At 47.4% G+C, this 25,247-nt stretch overlaps 1 protein-coding gene and 1 long non-coding RNA gene across 2 annotated transcripts in view; both read left to right on the top strand.

The window, feature by feature from the left end:
- The window catches only part of LOC105278532 (icarapin-like), a 32,414-nt gene that overhangs the window by 2,745 nt on the left and 4,422 nt on the right, over window positions 1-25,247 (top strand). The window contains exon 2 of the mRNA XM_011337682.3: window positions 15,951-16,037. Coding sequence (XP_011335984.1) covers window positions 15,951-16,037 — 87 coding nt within the window. The remainder of the gene's footprint in view (window positions 1-15,950; window positions 16,038-25,247) is intronic.
- On the top strand, window positions 17,592-22,411 carry LOC105278531. Its single transcript, XR_893790.3, has 2 exons — window positions 17,592-19,295; window positions 20,473-22,411. It is a non-coding gene; the product is annotated as an uncharacterized LOC105278531 (long non-coding RNA).

Genomic DNA, 25,247 nt, shown 5'->3' with positions numbered 1-25,247 from the left:
CCTCTCCTCTCTCTCTCTTTCTCTTTCATCCCGTAAGGGTGGCGGAGAGAGCGTCCGTTCTCATTACGCTCGCCGACAGCCGGGGCGACAGCCGGATAATAATGTAATTTTTGCGACTTGCTGCCAGGGAGACTTGGCGGCCAACAAGCCGCGCGAAAATCGAGTTTCGGCGAGTTTCGATCGAGCTCGCGGCCGCTGATGGGGTTGATTCATGAGCTCGTCGGCGAACACGAAGCGTCATACGAAGCCCGCTTCACCACGACGAGGTGACGCTGTGCAAACGGATTGAGTCTTAATCCGAGTCTTAATCCTATCAAGAATCGTGTAATCGTCGCGTCTGCTGCGCTGCAGTAATCGCGCGTCGTCTTGCGACTCGCCTCGGGCTTGCGTAATCGCCTCGTAATTGTAAATCTTTTTCTCTCTCCCGTGCAACCGATGAGATTGCATTTAGCACCGTTGCAAGCGCGAGCGAGCGGGTTTGCTGGGGTTCGTTCGGCGAATAATTGTGCTTTATATAGAAATCAATACGCTAATGGTCGAATTACGCGAGAGACTACGGGCACCAGCGAGCACAGGCAATGGCGTGGTGTAATTCATATCGATAAAAGCGAGATACGGCGCATATTTACGTTTGTTAACGATCAATTAACGCTGAATCTATACGTTAAAGAATAATTATTCGAGGTGTGCGGGTCGCGACTTGCAAACGGGCCACGTGCGCGATCTCGCAAAATACGCGAATCGTAAAGTCATATTTACTTATATGCGCGCGGGGTGTGCTGGTTCGACGAGAGTTTACTGAAAGTTATTATCAAGAGCACTCCTCGTTGGAGTCGCGCGAGTTGGCTCATGTTAATGACCCGCGTGGTACTGTAATGTACCGATGTCCATTTTATCGCTGTCATCAATCGATTACGTTAATGAGCCCTTTTTTCATTTTGTTCATTTCGCACGGATGGTTCAGAGGGGTCACGGGCCCGCGCGCGCGCGCGGAAATGTGTCGCGTCGCGCGCGCGATTATCATGGGAAAGAAGTCGTGACTAATTACTTCCGATATCCTCCCTCTCTCCCCCCATCTCTGAGTAGTTGATTTACGCGGCGGCGGCGGGGGCGGTTGCACAATGCGGCAATGTCATTCCGTCTTCCTATTTTCCGCGTCGCGATCGACGAGACCGCTCTGTTGCCGACTTCCCTTTCACCCGCCCCCTTCACACGCGCGGGCACACTTTACACACACGTGTGCGTGGAGAACTGTGCGGGTATGTGTCATATCGCCCGCGCGTGTGCAATGCGGACGTGTGACGCACACGATACAGCACAATCGTGCAGCAAACAGCAATAATGCTGCCGGCGAGATACCTTGCGGTGGGACTTTATTTGCTTCTTGGAAATTAAATTAATCTAAAGTTATTCTTTCGAAAACTTCGTAAGAGAAAATTATTTGGAAATTTCTCTCTAATTCCTACGATTTCTATTACATTTCTAATACATGGCATTAACTGACGTAGATGACTTCATCACGTGGCACGTTTTTAATTTTTACGATTTTCATGAGACACGCTGATTTTTCAAGGAATCGTGTTATTCATAAAAGTGTTTACCTGAATTGTTACAAAGAAGTAAAAGGTGAAAGTTTTCTTACGATTTTCCTGATTTCTCCATAAATAGATAAATGTCTTTTACAATAATGTATTCTTTTGTTAGACACCAACATCAGACATCAGATTAAACATACGGAAGAATATTTTTACTTGGTGTCATTATTAGCGCTCACTGTACCGCTTGTGCAATTCCATATATAGAGTGTCCTTGCGTGTCGACAGCTTAGTTTGTTGCGCACCTCCGTATCTGGAGGCGAAGTACGCTGCCGCGGATTATGACCAACTCATATTATTTTCCTGTCGCGAGCAGCCTGACCCCGTTGACGTAGTGTTGGGCTTGCCTTGAGTGGCAGTGGCACTGCAGAAAATGCTGCCATTAAGTATGCAGCCTGCGTCCCGCCGCTACTACCGCCGCCTTTGCGGCCATTTAAATGAAAAAAGGCGGTATGCCGCAAACGTTTTGTCGACGGTGGCGGCGGGAGGAGTGGTGTCTTTCTTTTTTGTTCCTTCTTGAAACCGCAGAGGGGATGAGCTCCTTCCCCCCTTTTGATCGAGAATCGCCCCGCGCGATTAACTGCATGCTGCAAAATGACTTCTTGTGCGATTAACTTTTCCTGGCGAGCGATAGTGATCAGCGACATTACGTGATTGCGGAAAATGAACCATATGAAATCTGAAATTGCGGTGTTCGGATAGATGTATAAATGAAACTAGAGCTTGTCAAGCTATTGTTATCTGGTATTTATGCCGTATGGAACATGTGCTGAAATATGATTTGTTTCGAGATACAGTTATAGCAGGTATATATGTTTAATAAGCGAGCGAAATATTAAAGATTGTGCTTAGTTTTGCACAATCTTGTCTCACACTCGACTGATAAAAGGAATAATATCGTTATGTGGGTCAATGAAACGCGGAAGGTGGAAAGGTCATCTAATTGCGAAATCCCCACTTTGTCTTGCCACTTTTACATATCTTGACTGCAGCCGGTAAAAAAAGATTTGCGGCGCTTACGTTCCACATTTCACAGTGAACCACGTAAAGGAATAAAAATAGTAATTAAAAGATGCAAAAATAATAAATCCGCTTACACAGGCGTGCAAAATTATATTGTGTGTCGCAGCGTGACTTTAAGAAGATTTCTCTGAAATCTGCGCCGATGTAAAAATAATCTCTTTTCTTAATTATAACTGCGCGCGCATGCGAGAGACCGAGAATGAATTTTGAACAATATTTTCAGTCGAGGATTTATTTCGGATATATTATCAGCTTTAACATGTAACTCCTTTACTTACACAAAGATCCTCTCGCGTGCTATTTGTTATAGGATACGTAGCTCTCCTAGGCGCATGACGCGAGATGGAACGAGTATACATTTCAGGATTAAAGTAAAGCGCATCCTCAGCCTCGGCTCATGCTCGACTTTTGTCCCGGCGATACGTTTTGCCGTGCGCGTTGCGTAATTCGCGTAAGTGACCGCACCGTTGTAACATTATTTACAGGTGCATGCAATCCGTTGCCTCTGAACCGCGTAATTGCGTTTCGGTATCGGTGCACGCATGAGCAACTCGCGAAACTGGGCCGGATATTAAAAATACGCGTCCAAAGGAGGCTGAATCTCCACGCGGGAAATCAGATAAAGTCATCACGCGCACTGCGACAAGGAATTTATCATAATTAAGTTTAAACAATCGCGTGTCGGAGCGCGCTGATCGGCGTGTAAATTATTGGCCGTTCGTATCGCGCCAGGGAATAATATCGACATTGAGTCTTTCTCTCTCTTTCTTGCTTAATAAGCACGAGCACAGTTGGCCGTTACAGCGATTTAACGGCGTCCGTTTAGTGCAACACGCACCGCTGCGATTATGCATGCATGTGAAAGGAATGCCGCGCGCCGCCAACATCAAACAAACATCGCGCATGAAAGTCTCCACTTACCCCCGTGCGATTAATTCGCCTATCGCAATTCGTTCGGTACATGAAAAAATCAGCTGATGAAAGAAGCGCGCGTGCTGTCGGACGACGGTGAACGACGATGACGCCTCGCCCGCGAAAGATTCATCGCGTTGAAAGGGAGCGTCTTCGCCGTTCGGACGAATCCGATTATCGCGGATCCAGATGAACGGGAGGATTTCAGATTTTTATTTCGTTACGTCGCACAATGTGATTTTTCTCAGAGCGCTAAACTCGTAATTCCGTGCGTTTAAAATGTACAAGAGGGAGAGAGGAGGAAGAGGGGTTACTTCTCCGCGTTGAGAAATTCACATCCCGGGTAGAAATTATGTTTGGTAAAAGTTAGGGCCGAGTAAGGCATGCCGGCTCTGACATTCGGTCCTGATTCGGTAAACCAAATTCGGCCCGGATAAGGGGTGTAACGCATTTTACAAGTTTGGACCGGATCATGTCTGCCGTATCTGTTCCTAAGTAAACGCAGGGGGGAATTCACAACTCAAAATTTTGTATACCACTGCCGATTTTAAACAATGCTATAAAATTCGAGAAAACACTGCCAATTAATTATTCTGGCAATTTAATCAAAATTCCCCCGTACCTCCCGTAAAACGACAATTTAACTTCACAATTGTCTCAATTAATTAATATTAATGATTTATAATAGGCCACTGCTTATTTTTTTCAGTCCACTGCGGTTTTCCGGATGGTTATTTATAATGTGATAAGCAAATGTTTCTTGCGAGAACGTCACGCTTGGCCTGGCCATCTATCGGTCGCTTGGTAGATCAGAAAAAAAGAATATTCGACATGTCAAATACTTATTGGATCTGGCATGCCGAATCCGGTATACCGATCAAAAATCGTATTCGGACCTTATTTGGCATACGCTAGATCAGGCATGCCAGACCAAATTTCTATCCGGGATGCAGCCGGCTCTCGCTGGTTGGAATATCTTTAAATGCGCATTTTTGCCGCTTCTCTCTCTCTCTCTCTTTCCGAGCTTCCGTAATCGTATTTCGCAATCGGGACATTTTGACCTCCGGTTAAGGTACTTTTACGATCTTGATATTTCGCGCGAGCACCGCGGGGCCACCGTGGATATTTCCGAGCCGTTCGCGATGAATAACGACGAGCGAACTTAATGAGACATAAAAACTTTTCAATTAAATAAAATCGAATGAAACTTTGTACGCGGAACTTTTCGTATTAACGCCAAAGCAAGAGAGGGAAATACAGCTGCCTTTGGCAAAAGGATTACTGAAAGGACGAGTTCGCGCTTGCCGGCACTCTCGTGCAGTAATAAAATCGAGTTTCGCATTCGGCGCCGATACGGCTGTATGCATGCAACGGGCTCTAGCTTTGCATTCTCAGTGATTGCTTGACATAATAATCATTGTGATACTCAACACTCTCCCTGACAGTTTTATCAACACATGGACGAGAGTCAAGCGTTCGACCTTTTACGTTGTCTCATGTGACTTGTTTCATGTGTCTTGTTTCTCCTGGGATTTTATCAGTGTTGCATCATGTGACAATCGTCTTTCGTCATTCTTTAGACCGCCGCTCTTTGGAATGAACGTTCGCAAAAGAAATGAAATCCAACTGCTCATAATTATACATTCAATTATATAGTTTTCCATGCGTTACAAAGTATGCGCATTTTGTCCCACGCACGTGGCTTTACATAGATAAAACGGCTCGACAAGATTGTGAGATTTTTACGATTTCCGACGAGGCGTCCTACCTGACGAGATCGAATCGAGATCGAATTAGATCGGAAACGTGAACGATGGAAGCCGACAGTCGACGCTGGAAAAACGCAACCCCCGTACGCAAGAACGCGAAGCGAACTCGCGATGCGTGAAACAGGAGACACCCCCGTCACCCCGTTCTTGTTGGTGCAAAGAATTACGGGTCGTTCGGTCATTCGACGGCGGACAATCCAATTATCCGCGTAATCGCGAAGCCATAAACCGCCGCGCACCCTGCGGTGGTTGAACGGTAGTGGCGGGTCGAGTAATTATGAATAGGCGAGTGCATATCGCGCACAGACATCGAAATCGGATCCACCAAGCGGAAATTCGTTTGAAACTAATCATTAGCGCGCGCGTACCCTTGCACCGGCCCTCCGCGGAGGGCGGTTTTTGTCGCGATATCTCTCGAGCGGTTCTCCTTCGCGGGCGAGTCTAATAACGAGGATCCCGAGTATTCCTCCGAAACAAATTGAAACTCAATCTCGCGTCTCGGTGAATCTGTCGGGCGCAAAAGTCAATGCACCATTGATTTTCAACGCGGAGAAGGGGCGTAACGCCGCCGGGAAGGCTTGCGGTAATTCGAAAGGAGGGATGAGACGGTTCGATCTGAGGCGGGCGAGGCTTTGAGATTTGCGCGAACTTTGGGAATCGAGAATTTCTTCTTCTTCTCCGGCTATTTTTCCTTTTTCTTCTATCGAAATAAAATCCTCGCGTCAGCGTTCGCGTTCTGCCGTCTTGAGGTCTATCTTGAATTCTGTATTGGGAACGGTGCGACACGTGCGACTCGAGAATGTGCGAATGCTCGGCAATTATCGGCGCATAATTGACGGCTTGATTATCATCGGTCGGAGAATCGGGCGGAGAACACTGCGACAGGAAGAACACCGAAATATTTCGCAAGGAAGAAAACAACTTGCCAGATAAATCATCTGGACGAGGAGATTAATGGGGTTTCCAGCTCAATGTAGAAACGCGAGATAACGCGGGATGGTACGAAACTTTCCCTTTTCTTTTATTTTTTTGATCTATGTCACCCGGAGTCCCGTTGCGTACATTAGTTACATAAAAAATGGCGCATTTGGCAGACTTGAAAGAATGAAGGTTCACTCATTCACTCACTCACTCTCTCGCTCTCTTTCTCGGTTTTAAACGGGCGACCTCGACGATTCGATAATAAGCATATTGCACACGAGCAGCATGGCAAGCAACGGTGACTAATTAGCGACAGGTTGATTATGTGTGTACCTAATAATTCTCAGAACGAACGTGTGTGCAGCAGTGTGGTCGTACAGGAAATAAAAAGCCTTTGTTCGTTGCGCTGCGAGGAGGAAGAAGGCATGCATACCGCCAACTAGAACAGGAGAACGTGTACATATACATACGTGTCGCTTGCAGTTTGCTTCCCGTCGTTTCTCTCCGTGTAACTGCACATCCCAGAGCGACTTGATTCGCTTTCGTCCAGGATACTTTTCACGATCAGCCGGAAAAATCCACGGAAAAATAAAGCGGCGAATGTTCTCTCCTGAATCATCACTTGCAGCCGCGATGAATTAATCATCGAGCAATCAAAAAATAATGTTTTATCGAGCATCAGAGAACGCGAGCGCTATACGTTCAATTATCGAGAATAAAATTTTAACGTTGGTTTTAATTAATTTAATTTATCCACTGGAAACAAAATCACGAAGAATCTGGACGCGGAATCATTCACGTTCTCTTCATTTATGTTTAATTTGTTATTTCCTGAATCATTGCCTCTGGATAAAAATGCCATTAGTATCTGCCGGGAGAGAGAACATTTCGCCGTTAATGGCCTCTTTATCGAACCTGCCTCCGGATTTTTTCAGGAAATGCGTTGCGACATCGTGCGTCACGCGACGCACTCGAAATTCTTGAGTGCGTCGCGTCTCATCGAGAAATCTCCTCTCAGCCGTTACTCGTGCACGTTTATCGCATTCTGAAAAACCGCACGGTCCATGCTACGTCTCGAGTGGTTAACGTCTTTAGAACAAAGGAATTTATCACCGCGTATCGATCCTCGCTTAGACGAGGTGGCCGGCAACTCACGCGTGCCAGTAATTCTTGCTTTGCGTGACGATCGCGCGTCCGAAAACCACCGCGAACGCGATCGACGAAATCGCGCGTGGAAAAACACCTGCGGAACAGTACACGATGAAAAAGAAAAAGAAAACAAACGAGACAAAAAGAAAGAGAGAGAGAAGGAGAGAACCCGTACTCTCGCACTGCGAGAAAAAGAAAGAACTTCCCAGCTTAACGCGAATCGGATTAACACGGTGGTCTTCAACAATGCAGGATCGCGTGTAAATTGGGGTGCCATTTGTACCCTGTATCGTAATGCCTCTTATCCACCTGCAGCGCGACTCATTCGAAACAGATTTACATCCGCATGCCGCGAGTGAAACCCTCGAGCAAGTCTCTGGCCGACAGAGTTCTTCCCTCATTTGCGATAATGTAATTTTATCGTTTTCCGTTGGATAAGATCGCAGGGGACGCGCAACGAGGAAACGACGATGACGATGACTGCGTTTCAGCATCCCCGATCGCGTCACGTAACGCGCCTCGCTAATACACGGAAGGGCGAAAAAAAAGTCGAGAACGCCAGACTGAAACGTTAAGCAAGTTAACGTCACATCACGAGACGCGATACTCGCGAGACGCGCGCAAAAAACTGGAACGGCCGCGAATTACCATCGCGCGCGAAAAACTACCACCATGCGGCTCTTCGACGTGACGTGCGCGGCGGATAATCATCGCCGCGACAATCCACGGCCAATTGCCGAGTGCACGTAGCCGCATTACTGCGCTCGGCGTCCAAATGGATTGGCAATTTCTCGCGCCGGGAGTCGACAAGCGCTTTCGGAATAATCGAGTTAATGCGACATGCAAGCGGAGACGGACGGAAAGTAAAGACCTCTATTCTGCCGGCGCCCCGCACTCTGGCGTGTTCAACGCCGAACGCGATGGCGTTTCCGACTTTGCATCCTGTTCCCTCAGCGAAGAATCTCCATCTCCGCGAACAGACGAGTTGCAGAGATGAAGAGTTAATCGTGTAACCATAAACCTATTTACACCCTCAGAGAAATTTCTTTTACTCTTGCAAACGATCACGTCTCATTCTGAAACCTGTCTCGCTGAAAATGTCCCGAAGATTCCATTAGTCGCGTCGCGCTCTTTGAGCGGCCACAAAAATCTTGCCACGCAATACGTTACGCAATATTGATGCTGGAACGTGTCAAGCGCTAAGTCAACGAGCGCTCGAGTAACCTTGCATGATTTATAAGTGTCCACACTGAAGTCCAGCCTTCACATGTGCGTGTGTCCTCGACGAAGTTAACGAACTCTCGTGGGATTCTCGAAGCTGAATAATGCGCGCCGGGATCCGCTCGCAGTCCGCGCGCGAGGCCGATCAATCTCGCGGGCGCGATCCGCGCAGAGCTTGCGTAATACCCTGTCGCGCGTCAATCCGGTGCACTTACCCTCCACTCGGCTAGGCAATAACTTCTTGCTTCGAGCGCAGATGATGCATGAGTGAACGCACATTCGCATTCAGCCTGGTAACGCTTGGTCGCTCGTACTTGCTCGCACACGTACCATGTACATACGCGATTGCGCTCTCGCACAATCTCATCGGCGAGAGCGAGCACTGTGCCGCAAGTACTTCCAAGTTATTACGCCTTTGACATCAAGTGCGTGCTCGTGCTTGCGGCGGTGCGCTCGCATGTGCTCCATTCCGATTCCAAGTTTCATATAAAGTCGGGCGCTCTCTCGCGAGCAACGCCACTTCACGTTCTATCCGGCTCGATTGGTGGGTGCTGGCTGTCTACTCGCGCCACAGCCCATCGCCGGAAACTGTAACTTCGATACCCGAATGGCGTATCAGGGCAAGCTCCCTCTTCCCCTCGCGGTTTCAGGTCATCGATATAGCGATTTGGGTTCCCCGCGCGCCGCGCAATTTATTTAATCGCTACCCCCGCTCTGGAATTACATCCCTGGGCTTCTATGGAGTCTCCCTTCGAGATTATCTCGTTCTGTTACATCTCCTTTCGGTACAGGTATCTTCGCAAGTATGATTCGCTTGAGAATTGCATCGATTCGCGCGGCTGGCGACTGACGCGCCAACGTCATGTAAAACTCGAAATACTCTAGTCCCTTAAGCGAGAGAATTCGGGAAAGGATTTAAGAGGATCGCGCACCCCCCCCCCCTCCCCTCCGGAGCTCGGAATTTTTCGTGAATCCATCGTTTTTACATAAAAATGAATATTTTTACATTTACCACGGGCGTACATGGGTTTTGATGAGAAATATAAATAATGTATGTGAGAACATGCGCGTGTGAGTGCAAATCCCAAATGTGCCGAATGTTTCGCGGAACGGATGAAAATTCTTTTAGAGCGAGAAATCATCAGGATGGAATTCCTACAGAATTGCGAGACCCGACACAATCGCGGCTGCGCTGCAACCGGAAGACACCGATGCGACGAGCGAGCCGATGAGATGGCTTCCTCGGGGATTCGAAGAGCGCTTTTTAGAGCTCGCTCGCAATATGTGCGCGAATGTTGCAAAGTGTTATCTTTTTTTCTCCAACGGCTTTTCGTCCGCTTGTAACTGGCTTCGAATTTTCTCATTTCTCCTTGCGCTGCCGCGTTCGCGCATCGGCAGACTCGTTTTCGACGCGATCGAGTCGTCCGAGACGATCGAGCCTTTTGAAAAATGACGCCGACGAGGCATTACAACACGCTTGAGAAAATCGCGCGAAATTACACACGCGACATAAGGTATAAAGACGAGAAGAAGGTGAAACGAGAATCGCACTCAAATCGAACAATTCGAAATATAATTTGGCATATAATCGAGATGTGAAGCAGCATTTTGTTAATTATACGAGTATAATATCACATGAGGCCCTTTCCTCTTTTTCCGTCTCGCCCTTTGCATTCAACTCCCTCGGAAACGTAATCAAAGCGCGAGTCGAAGTGAGTTTCTCGAAAATTTCAATAAACGTAGAAGCGTCGTGTGCATCTTCGCGTCAACTTCGCGCTACCGGAAGTTTGAGGAATTTTCATAAGACGGGGGACGCGGCGTACGTGCATTATTACGATCGTAATAATCTTTAATTAACATTTATCCCGCGACACTCGCGCGCGGTGGCGGAACACGCGCGATACGGCGAGGAATAAAGGAAAGCATATTTCGCGAAACGCCGCGACGTCGCACCGGCAATATCTCATTCCGAGGGACGGGGCGTGCATTTTTTCATGCAATTTTACATCTTCTCCAGTAAACACGCGGGCACGCTAAATAAATTACGGGACTCCCCCGAACTCTCCTCCTCCTCCTCCTCCTCCTCCTCTGGCGAACGGGATCGCTCTCGATCGTAGGGGGACGATGCAGGGGTTGTATCGAGCAAGGAGACGTAAAACGCGCGAAAGTCACGCTATTCCGCCGGCGGCGGAACAAGGGTGCTCGATATAAATCTCGCGGAACGACGCAAATCTGGATTTATCCGGAGCACGGCGCGAAATTTGCCTAATCTACGAGGACGAAAACATTTTATCTAGTCGCATGCGAGGAGCGACGACGCTCCATCCCGGCACGACAATGTTTCATTCTTACGCGTTAATATCGTGTTTGCCGTGTAGCCTGTTATGTGTAACTTTGGGTTCTTTAAAAGGCCGGGAAAGTTTCAAGTAATATATGTGTACACACGCGTGTACTCGCTCGATATTTCTCATTAAATCTACATGAGAAGCTTCAGCGTCGAGATCTCCCGCGCTGAAATTCATTTATTTATTTATTGCGCTTAATATTGATCTTCGTTTGCGCACGTTTCAGGCAGATGAAGTTCTAATTTGGAACGGTATTTCTACATTAAAGAAAGTTGACGCTTTTGAAGTTCGAAGCATCACAAAGACTCGCAGTTCGCCGCGATCGAGCTCCATTGGCAGCTTCGAGAGGCAAAACCATATCTCTTCGTGCTGCAAAACATGGTTCCCTTTTTCATTTTATTATTATTCAACAGTTCTTATGCAAATCGTATATTTTCTCGGAGGATTTTGCATTTCAGATTAATCCGTGTGAATGAAATCTTGAAAATTACGATATAAAATGTCTCCATATTAACCGGATAGGATATTTTTCCAAGATCGCACGAGTGTCGCAGGATTCAATAGTGTCTTCGTTATAGATATCGGTATCATAATGCTCTCGAATGTCCCGGTTGGTTAAACGCTCCATTAGCACAACGTTACGCCATAAACAGGCAAGGCAGTTTCCGCCACGTCGCTCGTGACGAAATCTGCGCGAAATTTGCACGAAAATGCTCTGCAATTTTATTGCCGCTCGTCTTCCTCCCCGCAGCACCGCCGCCGCACGTAATCGCTCGTAATCCGCAGAAATTTCCAACTGTCGGCCAAGTACGAACTTGTTAAGCAGTTAATTTGATGCATCGTCGTTGTCGTTGCAAGCAACGAGATTTTTTTCGTGACGGTTTCATCGCGCAAGCTTTCCTGTTACGAAAATTTCTGCGGAAAATTTCAAAATGGTTAATTAATGGGTAATTACGAAATAATGCTCATTATTGTAGAGATAGAGGCGCGGAGACGGAGGGAGAGGAAGAACAAAGAAAGAAAGAGAGAAAGATCGCTCACAGTAGGAATTAAAATTATATATTGATTAATTCCCGCCAATTTCGACGAGTCGAATTAATGATTAATTCCGTTTGATTAGCAGTTTCATTATCCGTCGGAATAATTTAATTGCTGTCATCCAGGATGTCTTCTTTTAACAATAAGATATTTTAAATACTGCAAGCGAGAAGAAAAAGACGAGTATAAATTTTTCCTTTTTCCTGTCAAATTTCGCTACTTCTACAACGGACGATAAGATATTTTATAAATATCGTGAGCGCGAAGAAGATAATCTTTCCACTAATCCTATTTCCCCATCAGATTTCGCTCAAGTCGGCGAAAGCGGACATCCTAGATGATCACTCGTAGTCCAAGTGCTAATTGCTAATCCCATGTCGGTTGGCGCGATAGGGAACACTGTCACCATCAATCGGACACGGCATCATGCATACGCACGCATATATCTCGCGAAACTACCAATACTTTGCCGCAATTACTGTAATTGCCTTATATCGAAACGCTACACGTTGGCTCGATCGAATCGGCAAACATTCCAATTAAGCCGTCGACCGACGACGATTGAATATTCCGAATCTCTATCGCCATTGTGTTCCCGTGTCCAGGATACAGTTTGTTACTTCAAAAAAAAAAAAAAAAAAAACAAGAAAAAGGACGGAAAGAAAAGAAAAAGTGCTGCGCGCCGTAATTCGTTCCGCCCTGCGCGGTTTTGATTTTGAAGACTGCTGGCTAATTAAATCAATCGTGCGGTTTATTAAGCGCTGAAAAGATCGAGAACGTTGAGATTTAATGTAATCATTAACGATATGATCGACGGGATCAAATTAGAATCGATTTCCACATCGCGCGAGAGAACCTGATGCGTTTCCACTCTGAATTTTCCTCGGCGTTTCTTCCCGCAGTTCTTACGGCAATTTATGGCCGCGCCACCGCCGGCTATAGCCCAGATAGTTTCGCGTTAAGGGCCATTCGGCCCTACTAGAATCCAAATGCGCGATAATTCGCCAGGAATGCAGGTAATATCCGACGATACACGCCGCTCCTTGCGTCGCCCGGGGGTGCTTGTTTTTGTCAGCTGCACGGTGGTCCATCCATAAGAAGCTGGAACCTGCCGGATGCTGCGGAAACGCCGGAACTCAGGAGCGGATGTACCCACGCGGCAACCAGATACGATCTGCTTCGCCAGAGCAACTTGAGAGATATTCGCTAATGCCAAAAAAGAGAGAGACGAACGGATGCCTTCTCTGGATGTCTCTTGACTTCAATTTTCCTCCGCTTCTCTGCAACGTCTACTCCGATTTTCCGGGAAAACTTTTAGAAACGTTTTAATACCAGATCGCGAAACCGTCATCGTTCGCTCCTGAACGAAACTTCTATTTCATTCCGCAGTCAACGGCAGTCGCGTTGCACCCCTGCGCGCGCCTCTACCCCCTCGTACACGTTCTCCTTTTTGCCGGGATATCGGGTATTAAGCCTGCCTAATGTCACTCGAGGAGGAAGCGAGGGGAAGAGGCGAGAGTGCTGGGAAAGCGGGAAGTATAAAAAACGAGCGGGCCCGATATAGATCGATCCGGCGGAAATTTCTCAGGGGAACAACACGGTCGTGTGCGTGCAGGCGCGATGCCGCGGGCCGTTCAAGCGCTATCCCACATCCATCACGCGGAATTTGCACATTCTCGTGCCGGACAACTAGATTTACCGACGCGAAGTATCCATCCGGGCGATCGCGGAGTGGGCGGGGCGAATAATCAGGAAGAAATCACGCGCGCTCGCGCGCGAGGCGTATGTAAATTGAAAATCATTCGCAGAAAAAAAAAAGAAAATTAATCTTGATACCGCTGGCGCGCACGTTCGTCTGAATGTTTAATTAAACGCTCCGCTTCGCGCGCCGACGTCGCATTAATGTAAATCTTCGCCATGCGCGCTTGACCACCGTTGAAACCACGTCGAGGATCAGTCGGTCCGGCGGAAAATCATTTCCGCGTAGGAAAAATTCGCACGTTCGTTCGGAGCGCGGACGAAATAAGCGCGTTGCAATAATCAGCGCGGTGTGAAAGCGCAGCACGAAAATCGACGAAACGTGCATGCGTTGCGTTTTGTGCGTTGCGCAGCGTTGAATCACAAGGTAAATAATTAATCGTCACTATTTATCAGCACGGTAACGCAGGGCGAGCGCATAAATTCGCAACGCGTATTATTAATCTCTTAGAGCGACGAGGATTTGTGCTTTTACGGGCGATCGATACTCGCGCGCACGATGCGTTTTATCAATCTTGTGAAATTAACAATTTCGCTTCGCGACACGGATCGGATTTTCGACGGGAATTAATATCACGCTCTCGCAGATCGATTCGTGCCTCCGCGAAAGTGCGCGACTCCGCTATGCCCTTTTCGCGTTTCGTCGTCGCGGAGCGCCGACCGCTCCATCAATCTCCACGCGGATTTCCCAACCGCTCGCGAACTCGCGAGTTCTCCTCTACGGGAGAGTACGCTCTCTACTGCTCCACGAGTTCCTCGTGGGGGAGTAGATTGACTGAAATTGACACCTACACGCGGACGTCAGTGCGAATTGACGACAAGCGAATTGGATAATCGGTGGAAACCGCCGTGCAACGACGATTTGCGTGCACAGCACTGCATCCGCATGTCTTCGTCCTTGTCCCCGTATTCAGGCTTCCGTCTCTCTCCCTTTTACCCTTAAATTTCCAGCACGGATTTCCCGCCGTGTTTTTGTAACGTTACTCGATATTCGATATCGCCTGGATGTACCGTTCGTTTCTTTCCATCGACAACGAGGCATGGAAATCATTTTTCGCTGTGCTTGCGCGCCCCATGGGACTGGTCCCATTCCGGGAACAACAACGCAAAATTGCAAAAATTCGTGGGACATCGTCCCTTAACGCTACGGCTGCGGGTTAAAACGGTTAGATTTATGCTGCACGCAATTATGCTAAACCCCGCAGTATATTTCTCAGTATCCGCGGCGTTTCAATTTAATATCAATGTTCCGTATATTTATGATTGCCATAGATTATATTTTATTTCATGTTTCAAGAGTTTCTGCTATCACATCGGTGTGATAAACCGTTTCAAATTGCATTACCTCATCAGCCAGCGAAACATCATTATTTAATTATGTATTTTGTTTATCTCCTGCAAAAACATTGTTGATCGTTTAATAATGAATGTGCAGTCTCATATAACATCAATAAATACGTTTCCACCTACGCCATTAAATAAAATTATTTAATGGAATAGTCGTGCACAGTTGCAGCAAAACTGAACATTTACTTCGTGCAGAAAATTCGCGAATACAAGTCTCGAGCCACCGGTCAGTAATATTCGTTGGAAGTTCTTCGAGCACGCCGCTATTTACGTAGAATGATATATGAGATAATTAATAGTTACTCCGCGTCTAATTGCACGGGCGATTATGACTTTTCCGCGTGCACATCGTCGCTGCCATCGCGAGCGAGTAAAGGAAATTTTTTTAAGCAGCATCGTTCGAAATTAATCGTAACATCGATCTATTCATGCGGCTCACTTAAATAAAAAAAAAGGAAGAAATTTGAATCGGTAAACTGGTTCCACGCGATTACTGCATCAACGTTAATTACACGTCACGATTTCGTAAGTCAATTATCGGGAACGGCTTGAAAGCGCAATTGCAAACATAGATAGAACGCATCTGGAAAAAGACCGGTCGTTTAATTAAAGTGTCCTTTTCTCATTAACAAATGGAGCACTTATTAACGTAACGTAGCTTTGCGCGATAGTTGTCCTTGCGCAATCGTGCCGAGGAGACCGGCAAGTTGAGGAAAGTTATGTAAGTGTCTAACAATATGAAACACTCCGAGGAAAAGAAAAGGGTTAATATTGGAGAATTAAATGTATGCGCATGTTAGATATGAAAAAGTTATACATAAACGAGATACATATGTGAATGCGCCTGACACGAATGACAATTTCTGTTACAGGTGGGCGACATGCAATCGACGATTCAATCGAGGATGTGGATGACTTCTATGACGGCTTTAGTTTTGCGATGCCGGACTTCTTTGCTGGTACGTTTACATTTGTATGTTTATATGATATTAAATTGCATTTATTTACGATAATATGTACGGATATCCTGGTTGAGGAATTACAATTGCAGTCTCTCGATTTCGGTCGTATTATGCTTATCGTATTAGCCGTATCCTGCTGCATTACGTTTTTCGCAATCGAGATCAAATCCACGCACTCGAGTCTCGACGGGGAGAAAGCAAAATATAATTATATAAATAATAAAATATATGAAAAATATACGAGAAAGCGGAGAGAAGTTCTCTCAGAGAACATTAATATCGTTGAAAAAAAGGAAAATCAGCTAGTCAGCTAATACGATTCCATTAACACGTAAACTCTCCTCGATGTGAGCGCAAATATCGATGCACGCGCGCGTCCGTCCGTGTTCCGTGCGTGTTTCGACGCTGCAACGCGCGAGTATACCAAACCGCTCATCCGCGAGATGACTACGTGAAGGTCCGTATTTAACACGAACACAGCACGAGCGCGAGAAATGAAAGCGAACAGGTTTTAATACCGAATGTGACGTCGACATTAAATTAAAAATACAGGACTCGTGAATTATAGTCGGCCGCCTGGTATTAATATTAAAAAAGACCGCGCGCGAATTTAACGGGACCATTATTTTCATTAGCGGCACCGCGCACTCGAAACACGGAAATCCGCTCGATCGTCGCCGCTGACAGGTGGATCACGGGGGTGTACAGGAGCGAGTATCGCGACCGGAAATGCAACGGTGGTCTCGCGATTGCATCGCTCGCTCGCTCGTCAAGCCTCGTCATATTCCGCTTACATGCGGTTTGTCTGAGCGTAACTTCCGTCAGCTCCACACCCGCACCGACGTTTCGTATTGTTTATGGTGTACCAATTATCGCGTTTCATCGTGTTTGCCCGGGGCGAGCCCCGCCTGGCCGGGTCGTCCACGTGCGACTAATCAATGATCGTCCGGTATCGCCCAGACGTACATTTGATGATTGACGCTTCGATCACAATGCCGAGCCGAGTCCGCCGACTCGCGTTTCGCACGCGCCATGTGCTTGAATGCTCTCTCGCAGCAATAGGAAGTTCCAAATGCTCGCCGCGCCGTTTGAGAGTGCTTTTCCCGCGGTCCTGTTCGGTCAACGTAAACGTACGTGTTGCACCTCAGATTTTCATGAGACTTAATTCTCGTAAAGCTTCATTTCCCGCGGAAAACTTGAGCTTGCTCTGCACACTGACGCCTTCGTCTTTGCGGGATTGTACAGAATTATAGAATAAATTTATATCAGCAAACACAATGTAGCCGGTCGCGAGAAACGTTTGCACATTGGGCTACTAAAACTACTCAAGCTGGGACCTTCGAGAAAGACAAACGCTGACCTGGAATGTGAAAGCTGCGATACATCGAGCTCGAAAACACCCTCATTTCTTCCTTTCCAAGACGAAGAAGGATAATGGTACATCAGTAGGGTAAACGTTCGAACTTTCGAACGTTTACCCTACTGATGTACGAAGTCAGCATTACTGCGTTCTGCAGATTATCGCTCGGCTTTACGAGAAGGCAACTTCCGCTCTCCTGTGTGCTCCAGGATGATCAACAATCCCCTGTAAATCGGCTCGACCGCCGAGATATGATCACATCATGTAGGGCTGCATCGTAGTACGTGGATGTAGGCACACACGTGCACGGGGATGCGGTAATAACGTCTCGCACCGGGTAATGACTCGCTTATTCGTGTGCGTGTCGGCCGTCACTCGGCTTGCGCAACAATTCGTGCCCCGGGATCTATCGCGGAACGAGATACCGTGCCCATGGGGCATCCTGCCGTCGCCCCCGATAATCCATTGCCGTTTGGTCATCGCCGATGATTGCATTTAAGAGAATCCATACGCGAAACTCGATTCCCGCATTAACGTGATTTGAGCCGCGCATCAGCAGCGAGACTTTTGCCGCGCGTTTGCGCGCCCCTATCCAGGATCAAAGCGGCAAAAATCGGTCGCTCGGCGCGACTCAAGCGAGACGCAAGCACGTATTTTCTGAATAATCCCGCGAAATAATCGCCGCCTGACTGATACGGATATGCAAATGTTCCGCGATGTAAATACGCTTACGCACGGGGGATGCACAAGGTGTGTCTCGCGAGACCGTGATCCCGACGACGTTTCGGATTACGAACTCGAAAGGGAAAGCCATCCACGCCAAGATCCCATCTCATTTCCGGAAGAGATGGCAAATACCGGATATGGACAAATACCGAGTCGATGCGTAACTGCCGTTCCGCAGTTATGCACCAACGCAACTCGATGCGGAGGATGATGAACGCAGCCGTACGTCGAATGCATTCTGGTGCACCTTGTTTGTCTTGGAACGGTTTTTTCCCCCGATCGAGCCGCGGACCACCCCGAGTAGCACTGCGCGAACGGGTAAATAAACCAACGGGAGGGAAAGGCCACCCCCGCTAGTTGGGGCGATGTGTGTACGTGTGCGTGTGTTTTCATGTCTTTTTACCGACTAATATTTAACAAAATTCTCGTTAAATATTTTCGCGCGCCTCGTGGACGCGCGGCCGCGTGACGCACGCTTTATAAATATTTATGGAGCGCAAACAATATGCATCAAACGTCCAATATGCACATCCGAATAAGCAAGAATTTTATATTCAAGCAAAAATTTGTGCGAGAGAAAGAGAGAGAGAGAACCCTTTGCGACTTGAACATGATTTTCTTCTTACGTATGCAAATTTACAACACCCTTATCGCGGAGATGTACTGCTGCTGGACGGTCACATCCCTCGCCCCGTTAATCGATATAATTGTAGCATTACGTCCGCGCCGACGAGAAAGAATAACAGACGGCGGTACAGGTATGGCATTCTAATGAAAGCAATTACCAGAAAATATATGCCTCTAATTAGCCGGCTGCGATTACGGACGCGTTGCAAAAAAACCACGAGTTGCCCTCGGGGAGAGGGTGGCACGAACCTCGGAGCCTCTCCGCCCGACGTAAAACTCTATGAATTCCGATTCGCTCTAGAACGTGATGTAATATCGGTACCGGTGTTTCCGGGGCTTCGCGAGTTTGCACTGACGTTAGTCGACCCCAAGAGCCACGTAGGTGCAGAAATTTATGAATATTAATAAAAATCTACAACGAATCTTTCTCTCTCTCGCGTGGCATAATACGTAGTGAATGTTTTATGCGCTTGTAAAAATCTGTTTAATTTACTGCTGCACGTGCTTCAGAAATATGATATCCTCCTATATCATGCCCCATAGTTCACATATTACGTAATCCGCGTTCCGTTTAACGCTAAACGCGGTCGTTTGATTCTCGGGGACCGGTGTGAACCTGGCACCTGACTTTAACGAAATGAAAATTTTCGGGCATATTTCGTTTGTACCTCGTTTGTACCTGTTTGTACCATCGTTCGTTTCGTTTGTACCTCAACAGTTTAAAAGTTATAAGGGGTCAAACAATAGCCAGCACCCGACTAAAAGATATCCGAATTTTAATAATGCCATTCAAAAGAGCATCGTTTGTACCTTCAGGAACCATCGTTTAAATCGTTTGTACCTCAACGGAACCGGAAATACAAACTTTTAAAAATTTCAAAAAAACGTCCAAAAGGTATCTTCGTCAATTTTTGAGATATCGCAAAATGGCCAACGGCATTCGAAAGAGCTTGATTAGCACCCGTTTGTACCTCCGTTCAAATCGTTTGTACCTCAAAGGGACCGGAAGTACAGGCTCTTCAAAAAACGTCCAAGAGGTACTTTCGCCAATTTTCGAGATATTCGAAAACGGCCAACGGCGGTCGAAAGAGCTCGGATAGCGCCTGTTTGTACCTGCGTTCAAATCGTTTGTACCTCAAAGGAACCGGAAGTACAGCATTTTCAAAGTAAAACAAATGGTTGTTCGTACCTCCGTTGTTTGTAGAGAGGTACAAACGATTTAAACGGTGGATTCTGAAGGTACAAATGGTGCTCTTTCGAATGACGTTATCCATTTTGCGATATCTCAAAAATTGATGAAGATACCTCTTGGACGTATCTTTTTCAAATTTTTAGAAGTTTGTACTTCCGGTTCCTTTGAGGTACAAACGATTTAAATGGTGGATTCTGAAGGTACAAATGATGCTCTTTCGAATGCCTTTAGCCGTTTTGCGATATCTCAAAAATTGACGAAGATACCTCTTGGACCTATTTTTTGCAAAGCCTGTACTTCCGGTTCCGTTGAGGTACAAACGATTTAAACGATGGTTCCTGAAGGTACAAACGATGCTCTTTCGAATGGCATTATTAAAATTCGGATATCTTTTAGTCGGGTGCTGGCTATTTTTTGACCCCTTATAACTTTTAAACTGTTGAGGTACAAACGAAACGAACGATGGTACAAACAGGTACAAACGAAATATGCCCGAAAATTTTCATTTCGTTATAGTCAGGTGCCAGGTTCACACCGGTTTCTCGGGGTGCAGGCAGCATCGCGTTGCTTCGAATTTTGCGCCGTGAGATAACATCACATCGAGATAAAATCAATCTTCGTCCAACGGAGGCCGGGCAATCGGAGGATCACAACCTCTCTTAGATCCGGACGATCCGTCATGCAGCCACGTGTATCGTGATCGCTGTGCATTATCAAAACACGCACCCCGCAGCGGTGACGAGTATCCGCGTGCATATTCCGCTGTCGTGGAAAGGCCTTCGATCGACCGGGGAGTGATTAACGGCGTTATCGCGTGGAATTTATAAACCGATTCGATCTCGCCGAGATTCACGGGGGTGATGTAGGCCGAGCGCGGGGGTACGAGATGCGATACGCGCGCGCGTAACGCGCGCAGTGGAAGAGTTTGTGGGGCGATGAACACGTCGTGCTTCCAAGCCCTTTCAAAATAGTACAGCGGGTAAAGTTCGCAATGGTAATGCCGAGCTTGCCGAGTCGAGGGGGATGAAATCTCGCGCGGACGCGCGAGATCGTCGCGCCGCGTCTCGCGCATAAGCGATTAATTCCGCGCAAGGAATTAATTAGCCGCACGGTAATTGAGCAATTTGGAGCGTTGGGGATAAAAAAGTGCGCATTTTGCCGAAAGTTTCGCCGTTTCGAGAGAATCACGCGGCAGTGATTGCGTTAAAAGTACCTTCGAATTGCAAACGTGTGGGAACGTGAAGTAGGGTCGAGAGAACGTGGAAAACTTTTATTCTGCGGGCGTGCGATTATTTGTATCGAATATTCAAACGAGGGTAAACGGGAGGAAGGAGGGAGAAAGGGTTAATAAAAATTGCCGTGCTTTCTTTACGTACACGATGGCGTGAGGGAGAAGTGCGCGATATAAAGTATCGGAGTATCGACGGCTCCATAGTGTATAATGTCATTGCGAGTTTCTCTAAGCGCTGATCATCCCCTTTGTGCGGCCGCCTGTCCTTTCAGGGAAGAAAGCTTTTCCCGCCGGCCCTGAAATTTCGCTTGATATTGCGCGCGGCGTGATTAAAGCGCGGCGGAAAATTAAATTTTTTAGAGAGAATTAACAGGTCGCGCAAGAGAATTAATTGGCGCGCAACCTACTACTCGCAACCCCTATTTTCGAACAGCCATTCTCTCTCTTTCTCTCTCTCTCTCTCTCATACACACACACATGCACATATATGTGCGCACGTGATATTTTGCGAGATAGCAGGATGGACGCGTACGCAATGCGCGCTACGCGACGTATACAGCAAATTAATAAATTAATGAATTGATAAATTGATAGATAAATTCAACGATAATTCCGGCGCGCGGTACAATTTATCGCGATGGAGTTTATTAAGGGAGCGGACTGATCAATTTTACCGATTCTTGCCATTTTCCGGCGTTCGGGAAATGGTCGGTCCCTTTTCCGAGATACCGCATTGCACCGCCAACGAAATACAGTACTTTAAAACACAATTGCAAGATATCGATGGTAACAGAAGAAAATCGTGTGTTATGAAGAGCAAAGTGCACGTGTGCATCAAAAGACCCAGTCTTTAAGCTTCCACCGTTCATGTTTCGCGAACGATCGCCCGTGCAAATCGCAAGGCGGGAAATAAATTTGCGCCCGATCCACGTGCATAGCGGCACGCGATCTCCCGCGCGTAGTCTCGTGCATCAAATTCCGCTCGTGTACAATGCAATGGATAGTCTCGGCGGCATTTGCCTATTTGCAAGTCGCGACACGCTCAAATCGCCACGACTCGAGAGTCAGGCTCGGGGCTTTGATTATATTGCTTCGCCCGATCGACCGAAGCGAGAGGTGGATGGATCCCTGGCCGTGCGCGACCGAGGGTGGCCACCATCGTGCGCCGCACGGAATTAGAAGTGCGTCAGCTCGGAAAATTCGCTGCCGTTGCGTGGCTCTTCTGAAAAGCAAAATCAATTAAAATTAAAATTACAATTTGCATACAGATAATGAAAATTAATGCCACGATTAAATACATGAATAATCGAGTAAATAAAAACCTCCCACGGTCGAGGAAAATGCCTGCGTCGCGACGAAGGCGCGGCTCGCGCGGATTGGAAAGTAACGAAATGTTGATCGCTCGATCGCATAGATCTCGCCGCGAGATCTCGAGCGGGAGGCTTCAAGGTTGACGCACGCAAGAGCCCCACAAAACTTTATCAGATCACTTTCACCGTCAGCGGAGATTTTTACGGCAGGCGGGGAGATCGTGAGGGCGCGCTGCCAAAAGCAGCGAGAAAGGAGGGTAATCGGTGCCCGATTCCGGGTCTCACCCCCCCGGCAATCGTCAGGCACGACTCGCAATTCCGTGGGCTGCTCTCGAGGGCAGCGTCGGACGCGAGCGAACGAACCGGGCAATTTACGGTAATCGTCGATTGCGCGACTCGATGAATCGTTATTCAAATCCGCGTGGCAGAGAGGGGGCTCGGGAACGGCGGACAATCTTTCTTCTGGACTCCGGGAGACCGCAAGAGCTGCTGCAGCCAGGTGAGCGGAAGCCTATGGACGCTGCCGGTTTCCTGTGATGATCTCGCGAGCTGTTGATTATTTCAGCGAACAATGCGGAATTTAATACTCCCGGAATCTAACACGGCCGCGCAATTTACTGTCGCAACGGGACATCCGGGGGACGGAAACCGCGCCGCGAAAGCCGAGTGTCTCCTCTGTTCTGCATACGTAATGTATGCATATATACACGCAGAAGTAACGTAATTGTTACGTAATGTACAATTGCGCAAGATGGACAGATATTTTGGGAGAAAGTTTTGGAGGAGATCTCTACGAAAGTGTCCCAATCGATTAATAGTCCAGTCCATTCGTCAGTAGGTTTTGCATGCACGCGTCCATTTGTCAGTTCTCGTTATCCTTGTGCCAATTCGTGACTGATCGTTCTGTCTGCAGTATGGGTGAGACGCTTGATGCGATCGTGTCAAAATCGTAACTGCGAGGTGACTCGTATCTACACCGAATATTACACGCGATACCTCTATATTTTGCCCAATTTCGGGACAGGTTGGCCTTCCGTCGAGCTCCGTCCGGTACCGGTCTAGCGAAAGGCTCCTCGCCTTCGTGATTCAGAACTCGGTCGCCCGTGTATACCGGCATGTTTACCACCTCGCAACGTTCGTCACGTCGCTGGACCGATGATAATCAGTTTCGCATGTACACACGCATGCACCCTCTCTTGCCCCCCACTAACGGGACACTTTACGGGTGTACGTAATTTCATAGAAGCTAGGTGAAGAAATTAGCGAAATTAAAGCTCGCGGTACCGCGGCGACGAGCGTAAATAATAATTGTCACCGCGCGGGGGTTGCTGCGCGCAATTTCCATTCTCACGTGTTACAGGGTTTAACGGCGGCATTACGACGATGGGCGGCAATCTCATTTTGCAAAATTGACAGGCGCGGATTTAAATGCAACGCTCGTTCCGTATTGTTATCGGGCGTCCGCAAAACGGCCCTCTAAATTCCGCTCAGAGGCGAGAATCATCGGCGGTCGCGTATTATTTTCGGCACATTTGTCCGAAACTCTAACCGACACGATTTACGCGATAAAAAGGATTTACTTGTTGCTTACGTGATACCGGTCGTTTAATTTTCTTCCGACCGAGCGAATACGAGTATAATAGCATGGCGTTTCGATGCGTTCTGAAAAAAAGAAGAAATGCGTTGGCGGGTGGTCATTTTCAGGCCGTTCGTTTTGCTTGAAAATGTGCTGCCTGCTAATTAAAATTATCAGAGCCTGCGAGAAGCCGATTCCAGATTCGGTACTGATTGGATGCTGCGCCATCATCCCCCCTTCGTTGTATAATTTCTTTTTTTTTAATATGCAAACGAAGCCCGCCGTGTCGAATAATGTGCCGAGCCGGTGCCGTCCTCATTGAGATTCCACGTAGCAATAATCGGCCGATACAGTCGACTATTTTACGCCGGCAACCGCATTGTAAGCGCAATAAAGTATGCAAAATTTATCGGCATGGTCCCACCTCGCGCTTTACCTCTCTCTTTCCCTTTCTCCCCGTCTCTTTTCTCTCGAATATTATATGTCTCTCCGATCGTCGCATAAATTATTATTACATCGCGCGAAATGCCGGGTTACGGGATCATCTGGCGTTTTATTTATAACGCGGTGACGACGCCTTATTTCGGAAACTGCATAACAATATCCGAATCTGCAGACATGTAAGAGAGATGTATATGTTGATATATTCTTCTGCGCGTAAATATATATATTTGCTTCAAGATATTCATAATTGCATCAGAAGCGTCCACGTACGCGAGATGATCGCGAAATCGGCAGGAAAAATGAGCAAGCCAATTCTCTCGAAGAGAAAAGCGTCGTATTGACCTCCACGTGTTACCAATTTCAACGCGATTATGCCTCGATCCGCTTGCCGTATTGATAAAATCGCGCATCAATCTGTAATGATGTTATTGTGCGTATTAATCGGATGGTCCGAATTGTATTCGGAGGAACGGTCCCGAATCGGAGATTGCGGCGCAAACGCGCCGTTAAATAATCTCGTTCATTATGTCGGTCGCGCTCGTTGAAACGCGCGATTCCTCGTTGTGTACGCGAGATATCTCCTTTTGCGAAATCCCGAGAAAGAGAAGGCCTGCACTGGTGCATTACCAGGCTCATTTGTTTGACGCGCGTCGTTCGACTCTTGACTCTCGTTGCCGGTGTGTGCGCGGGCGACCTGATTCACGCCGAATCGCAATAAAGCGTTATTGGGTCGTTAAAATG

The sequence above is a fragment of the Ooceraea biroi genome, chromosome 1 (genome assembly GCF_003672135.1).
Source record: "Ooceraea biroi isolate clonal line C1 chromosome 1, Obir_v5.4, whole genome shotgun sequence".
In the NCBI taxonomy this organism is placed as follows: Eukaryota; Metazoa; Arthropoda; class Insecta; order Hymenoptera; family Formicidae; genus Ooceraea; species Ooceraea biroi.
The sequence above is the reverse complement of the archived record's forward strand: the minus strand, read 5'-3'. Positions and strand labels throughout refer to the sequence as shown.